Genomic DNA, 6,954 nt, shown 5'->3' on the forward strand with positions numbered 1-6,954 from the left:
ATTCATTGTTTATGCACCACACCCAGTGCTCCATGCAATATGAGCCCTCCATAATACCCACCACCAGGCTCACCTACCCCTCCAAAACCCCCAGTTTGTTTCTCAGAGTTCACAGTCTCTCATGGTTCGTCTCCCTCTCCAGTTTCCCCCAACTCACTTTTCATCTCCATCTCCCAGTGACCTCCGTGTTATTCCTTAGGCTCCACAAATAAGTGAAACCATATGATAATTGACTTATTTCACTCAGCATAATCTCCTCCAGTCCCGTCCATGTTGATACAAAAGTTGGGTATTCATCCTTTCTGATGGAGACATAATACTCCATAGTGTATATGGACTGCATCTTCCTTATCCATTCGTCCGTTGAAGGGCATCTCGTTTATTTCCACAGTTTGGTGACTATGGCCATTGCGGCCATGAACACTGGAGTACAGATGGCCCTACTTTTCACTACATCTGTATCTTTGGGGTAAATACCCAGCAGTGCAATTGCAGGGTCATAGGGTGGCTCTATTTTTAATTTCTTAAGGAATCTCCACACCCTTTAGCCATCAGGGAGAGTCAAATCAAAACTGCACTGAGATACCACCTTACACCAGTGAGAATGGCCAAAATCAACAAGACAGGAAACAACGTGTGTTGGAGAGGATGTGGAGAAAGGGGAACCCTCTTGTACTGTCGGTGGGAATGCACTTCTTTCTTTACTCACCTGTCCCTACTAGACTGTGGGCTTTTTGAGAGCAGGAGTCTTCTTTATTTCATCTTTTTGCCTAGCACGGAATCTAAGAGGTGTTCTATACCAGTTTGCTAAGAAAGAAGTGAGTGCTGGACAGACTAACGTATGGGAGAAGTCTTATTTTCCCTAAGTCCCTAAGATGTTTCAGTGGTTAAAGACAGGGTTCCATACCCATATTTGGCCCTCAAATTGTCTGTGCCAGTAGCTATCGTTTTCCGTTTCTCTTACTTTCCTAATAACTTCCCAGTTCTCCGTCTCTCTGGGAAGGTGCCATCAAGCAGCTCAGGGCCCACGGAGCTCCTTTGTCACTGTCGCAGGTAAGTATGTGCCAACGCTGGACTTCTCTGTCTCGTAGATATTGAGAAATCACGTGTAAAATCAAACTGGGCACAAAAACCTGCAGTGTTTCTTTAAAGCAGCTGTGGGGGCAGAACGCTTGGGTCTCATCCTTCAGCAGTGTCCGATCTCCGGTGTTTAATGAGTGAACGAGGATCCTCTGATCTGGAAGGCCTTGTCCAAGCCTGGAAGCTCGGCGGAAAAAGAGGAAACCGAATGGAATAGTTAAAGGAAAGGCCGAAATCCTCCACGCTCCAGCAGCACCGCGCGGGGACAAGGCGCAGGTACAAGTCCCCGGTTGACCCACGGGCCGCGGTTCCCTTTAAGGGAGGTGGGCGGAGCCACGCCTTTACCCCGCCCATGGCCGATGGGACACGCCAATGAGAGGAGCCGTCGTGCAGGGGCATGACGTCATCACGCTCCGGCCCGCGCACCGACAAGCCTTCCGCACCACGCGCGGGGAGGGCGGAGCTGGTAGGCGAGTGCCGCACGCGTCCTGCAGCTGCAGTGGGTGAACCCGGAGGAGGAGGACGACGTCCGGTGAGAGCCTGGAGGCGAGGCGAGTGCCTGACCCCGGAGTAGTGCGGGGCGGGAGGGTCAGTCACCCCAGCGTACCCCAGGCCCGGCGGACGGACGCAGCGTTGACTAAGAAAGTCCCCAGCGGAGGTGCCCTCCCGGGGGCGGGCACGTCCCGGCCGTCTGGGCCTTGCGAGCGAGTGGCGGGGCCCGAGCCTTCGGGGACAGGAACGCAGTCGGGGACGCCGCGATCGCGCGCCCTCAAAGCACTGCTGTGGCGGGAGCCTATCGTCGCTGCCGCCGCGCACGGGGGAACAGGCCTGGGCTAAAACGCCGGCTCTGTAAACGGTGTGAAGGTGGAAGGTTGGGGGAAGGAGACGGAGCGCAAGCGTCTCTGAAGTGGCGGTTCCGGAAGGCCGACAAAAGACGTTTCTGAACCTCAGCAGTTCTAGCGACAAAATTCATTGTGTGAGCCCAGCAGCCCACACATGCAACTTCGGATTTGTTTTGCAGGTGACCAAAGCCACGTGATGTCAGTAGTTCGTTCGTCCGTCCACGCCAAGTGGATTGTGGGGAAGGTGATTGGAACAGCAATGCAAAAAACAGCCAAAGTGAGAGTGACCAGGCTCGTTTTGGATCCCTATTTATTAAAGGTGAGGGATGTCCTTTTTCAAGACACTGGGAAATCACAGCATGTTGTGGGTTCTGAGCAGAGAAACAGTTGCGCCAGTACAGATGCCCTGGGCATCCGCTGTGAGCCACACACTGTGCTGATCTGTGGGTATAACGAAGTGAATTGATTCTCAAATTCTGGGGACACATGGAGTTAAATTTAACTGGGTCTGATACCTTCTATAGTTATTCGTATGCAAAGTACTGGGAGCAGAGAGCAGGACACCTGTTATCTTCCCACACGGGTGAAGGAGGGCATCCTCAGTTAAGAGACATTTGGGCTGAATCTCAGAAAGGCTTTTATCCAAAGGACCAGGTTTGGGGGAGTCATTCTGGCCGTGATGAGTGGTTTATGGAAGTTCTTTTAGCCATTAAAGGGCATGACATTGTGCAGGAACAACACATAGTTTGGCAAGATCAAGCCCAGAGCTTGACCCCCATAGGCACTGACTGTTCTTGAGTGAATGGAAGAACACCGAGAGCTGGACTGAGAGAGGTCTTGGATGTGGTGGTGTTGGATTTCATCCTATAGGCAAAGGAAGGCTTCATCACGCTCCACCCTATGGAGACATAGGGTGAGGACTGGATGTAAGGAAGTGGGTAAGAAGGCTTTTGCAAAAGTCTAGAACTGATATAAGGACCTAAACCGTCCTTGGAGTAATGGGAATGGAGTGGGAAAAGTAGATTTCAGAAAAAATAGAGTCTTTGATTTGTTAGAAGTGCAAGGAGGCAAGAGAAAGTGCCAGGGAGGGCTCTGCATTCAAGGTTGGGAATACAGGGAGGTAGAAATGCTCTTTGCTATCTAGGATGAAAAACACAGGAGCAGAGTTGACAGGGTGTTTTGGTTTTTTAAAGATTTTATTTGAGAGAGTGCTCCCAGGAAGGGGGAAGGGCCGAGGGAGAAGCAGGAGCTGGATGCAGGACTCATTCCCAGGACTCTGGGATCATGACCTGAGCCAAAAACAGACACTTAACTGACTGAGCCACACAGGCACCTCAGAGGTGACAGAGTTGAGGGAAGGGGGCACCAAGTGGGTTAGGGAACAAATAAAGTGGTCTTTTACTAACAATAATAACACAGGAGCAAGCTGCAGACTGACAGCATGGTTATTGTTGTGAGAGTCAGAATACCTTAGCTTGAATATTGGCTCTTGTTTACTAGCTGTGCCCGTTGCCTTACTCCAGACCTGTTTTCTCACATGTAGAATGAGAAGACCTTCTGTAGCAAGGTTGTTGATGGCCATCTGTGGCTCGGTCTGCAGTTTGAGCCACACGTGGAGCTGAGTGGTTTTTTTTATATTATAGCATTTGATTCTCTGGATAACTTTAGAGATGCAGATATTGGAGCTTCATTTTTTGCTGGGGGAGAAAAAAAAAACTAAACTTGGAATGATTAAGTGACTTCCCCAGAACACATAGCTAGTAGTGAAAGTAGTGTGTTTATAGGCTGGAGAGAAGGCTCCACTAGGAAGGAAGAGTTTAAATAAGGGTAAAGAATGATGATGATTGATAGACAATCGATAACTGAAGGTGATAGGCTGGAGAGCTCAGGGACATGATCCACTCTAGAATTTAGCTGTTTTTTCAGAAATTAGCAGGTAATTTTTGTAATAGAAGTCTCCTCAAGTGTATTATTTTTCCCCCAAGTCCCAGCTTGTTTTCCTTGCATCATTTTTCATATTCTATACTGTATTGTGAGATCACAGATGGGAACTACCATTTTGTTCCCCCTTTTTTCAACAGTATTTTAATAAACGAAAAACCTACTTTGCCCACGATGCTCTTCAGCAGTGCACAGTTGGGGATATTGTGCTTCTCAAAGCTCTACCTGTTCCACGAACAAAGCACGTGAAACATGAGCTGGCCGAGATCATTTTCAAAGTCGGACAAGTCATAGATCCCGTGACAGGAAAACCCTGTGCAGGAACTACCTACCTGGAAAGCCCAGTCAGCTTAGAAACCACCTGCCTACCCAAAAATCTGGAAGAACTCAATAACTCTTCAGCACAGTGAAGGAGGATTGGAAGAAGGAGCCAAAGGGAAAGATTGATAAGTTTGCTTTACGGAGAAAGAAATTTCTAAGTTTCATTACAAACTGTCTAATTTCTCTCCCGGTATTTATGGAATAGCTAAAAGTAAATGAAGTAAAGGCCCTGTTAAAATTTTTCATGAAAATTTAAGGTCATGTTTTAAATTTCCTTTTAAGTGGACATACTTTCCTCTTAGCCTTAGTGTGCCTAACAGTCCCCTGCATTGTTTTATAAGCTAACTGTTTTAGAAGATGTCTTTTTTTTTTTTCTTCATTCAAAGGAATCTTGAATTTATCCTAGAATCTTTATTTGGGGAGGAAATATCTTTTGATAAAAAACAGAAAAGACAGAAATATTCACTAAGTGAATATTATCTTTGGTGGCATATATTTGAAATTAAATTTTTTCTCGGATTTAACCAATTACAAATGGAAATAATTAACAGTCTAATTGGGGTCAGACTTTATCAGATTAAAGTCTGTATTATGACTATTGAAACATAGAAAATAAAACTTGAAAATTGTGTCACTTTTTTTTTAATCCTGTATTCTAGCGTAGATTAAATAGGACTGAGTTCCTAAAATCTGATACATTGATGAAGTTTTAGAGCTTCTCACACTGTGCATTTGAGTTGGAGAATTTGTTTTGTTGCTGTTATTAATAAACTATGAACCTAGATTTTGACCTGAAGAAACATTAAATTATATATTTCAGTTTCTGGCTCTTAGAGAGAAACTTGGAACATATTTCAGTCTCAACTAATATGTGTATTTTACAAGCACAGGATTTCAACAGTAACCACGAGGCACAGTCCACACACTCAGGCTTACAATCTAGAAAGTGAGGTATGCATGGAGTTCTTTGTGGCAAAGAAAAGCAGAAATTAGGGTAACTTCCCTGGAAGAGACTAGATAGTGCTAGAGAACTAAATCTTAAAGGAACAGTCTCCAGGCTAGTAGATGAGGGTTGTGGAAAGGGCATTCCACGCAGAGGGAAGAGTGTAAAATCCCGAAAGTATGAGAGAAAGGAGCATAACCAAGGGGTTCTATAAGCTGATGAGGACTGCTGGGACATTTTGAACATAAGTGGAGCTCAGGTAAGGAAACAGGCAGAGGGAAACCCTGTCAGAACCCCTCTCACTCCTGAGAGCTTTTTCTGTATACCTGCTTAATAAACTATTGCTCAAAAAAAAGAATGAATGAAAGAAAAGAAATAGGCAGAAATTACACTTAGGTGATTGTGGGTTATTTGGCATTTTTTAAGAGAATGATATAAGAGAATGATATAATTAGATTCACACTCCTATAAAAGTTATAGCATCAGTGTAGAGAATGGGACTGGAAGAGGAAAGGTTAAAAGGACGGAGACAGACTTATTCAAAGACTGGTCCTAAGACCTAAACTGAGCTGAATAAGGAAAGAAGAAAAGAGGTTGGATAGATGGTGCTCCAACAAGCAAAATGGTGCCTAGGTCTCCACCAGGTGAAGCTGTATGGAACCCTTTATCCTGGAAGAAACAGGACATCTGTACAAGCCATCTCAAAAGCCTCAAACTTAAAATGTTTACATATATTTTGTTTTTTATGTTAAGATATGTTTCTTAATAATCTTGGTATAAAAATTATGCCCCATGAATATGTCCAATATTTCTTCTGTGGCATTGAGTAACCTAAGCTATACATCTGTGAAATAAAAGTACCTCGTCCAATGAGAAGCACAGGGTTAATGGAACTCCGGAGCAAGAAGATAATAGAGGGGAAAAGTGCAGAATAAGTGGCCTTACGCTAAATACCACAAAAGCAAGGTCAACCCAAGAAATATTTACCAAGTTTACAACGCAGGAAAATGCATTAGAAAGCATTTGTCTTTTTTTTTTTTTTAAGATTTTATTTATTTGACAGAGATTGAAAGTAGGCAGAGAGGCAGGCGGGGGGGAGGGGAGCAGGCTCCCTGCAGAGCAGAGAACCCCATGCGGGGCTCGATCCCAGGACTCTGGGATCATGACCTGAGCAAAGGCAGAGACTTGACCCACTGAGCCACCCAGGCACCCCTGAAAGCATTTGTCTCTTGAAAAATAGCTGAAAAGTTGGGAGAATATGTGAGAAAGTCACAAGGGCACACTGACACCACTGGCTTGAAGAGGGCTCCTGCAGGGAAGGATGGGGACATGTCCTTTCTGCCCTGGGGAAAGCTCACTTGAGCCTCCCTTTTGGATCTCTCCAGTTTCTTACAGGTTCACTAACGTAAGCCAGTTGAGATCAGGAGTGTGCTCAGCCACACTCCTCCTGGCTTCCTGTCCTGTGCCCCTTGGTCTTCTTTCCACTGGCCTCCAAGAGATACGGATCTCCCTGGTCTGCAGCAAATCCTTATTGCCACTTCTCCATACACAGGACCCCTTTTTGTCCTCTCGGGTGGCTCTTTGGCATATGAACATGTTCAAATATTCCCCAGTCAGAAAACTGCACCCCTTGAGCTCCGGTGCTTCCTTTGCCCCCAAGAAGCCCAGTTCCTGACCCCGCGGCTCCCCCCTCCCCCAAGATTTTATTTATTTGATGGAGAGAGAGACAGTGAGAGAGGGAGAGAACACAAGCAGGAGGGAGTGGGAGCGGGAGAAGCAGGCTTCCCGCCCAGGACCCTGGGATCATCACCGGAGCCACTCTTCTGC

At 45.9% G+C, this 6,954-nt stretch overlaps 1 protein-coding gene across 2 annotated transcripts; it reads left to right on the forward strand.

Moving 5' to 3' along the window:
- The first annotated feature begins 1,495 nt into the window (after positions 1 to 1,495).
- On the forward strand, positions 1,496 to 4,968 carry MRPS17 (mitochondrial ribosomal protein S17). Of its 2 annotated transcripts, none has more exons than XM_045992410.1 (3): positions 1,496 to 1,631; positions 2,102 to 2,241; positions 4,004 to 4,968. In XM_045992410.1, exons 2-3 carry the CDS (start codon positions 2,119 to 2,121, stop codon positions 4,271 to 4,273), a joined length of 393 nt encoding a protein of 130 aa, XP_045848366.1. In that variant the 5' UTR covers positions 1,496 to 1,631; positions 2,102 to 2,118; the 3' UTR covers positions 4,274 to 4,968. The 2 variants fall into 2 exon arrangements, with proteins under 2 accessions (XP_045848366.1, XP_045848367.1); XM_045992411.1 differs by having other exon boundaries at positions 1,496 to 1,612.
- The last annotated feature ends 1,986 nt before the right edge of the window (positions 4,969 to 6,954 follow it).

Source organism: Meles meles, chromosome 21 (assembly GCF_922984935.1).
Source record: "Meles meles chromosome 21, mMelMel3.1 paternal haplotype, whole genome shotgun sequence".
Classification (NCBI taxonomy): Eukaryota; Metazoa; Chordata; class Mammalia; order Carnivora; family Mustelidae; genus Meles; species Meles meles.

Excerpts from the sequence above, each read along its gene's own strand:
- MRPS17 (XM_045992410.1), top strand. The coding sequence starts at position 2,119 with ATGTCAGTAGTTCGTTCGTCCGTCCACGCCAAGTGGATTGTGGGGAAG. Across the intron at positions 2,242-4,003 it reads TGGATCCCTATTTATTAAAG|TATTTTAATAAACGAAAAAC; the intron begins GTGAGGGATGTC and ends TTTTTTCAACAG.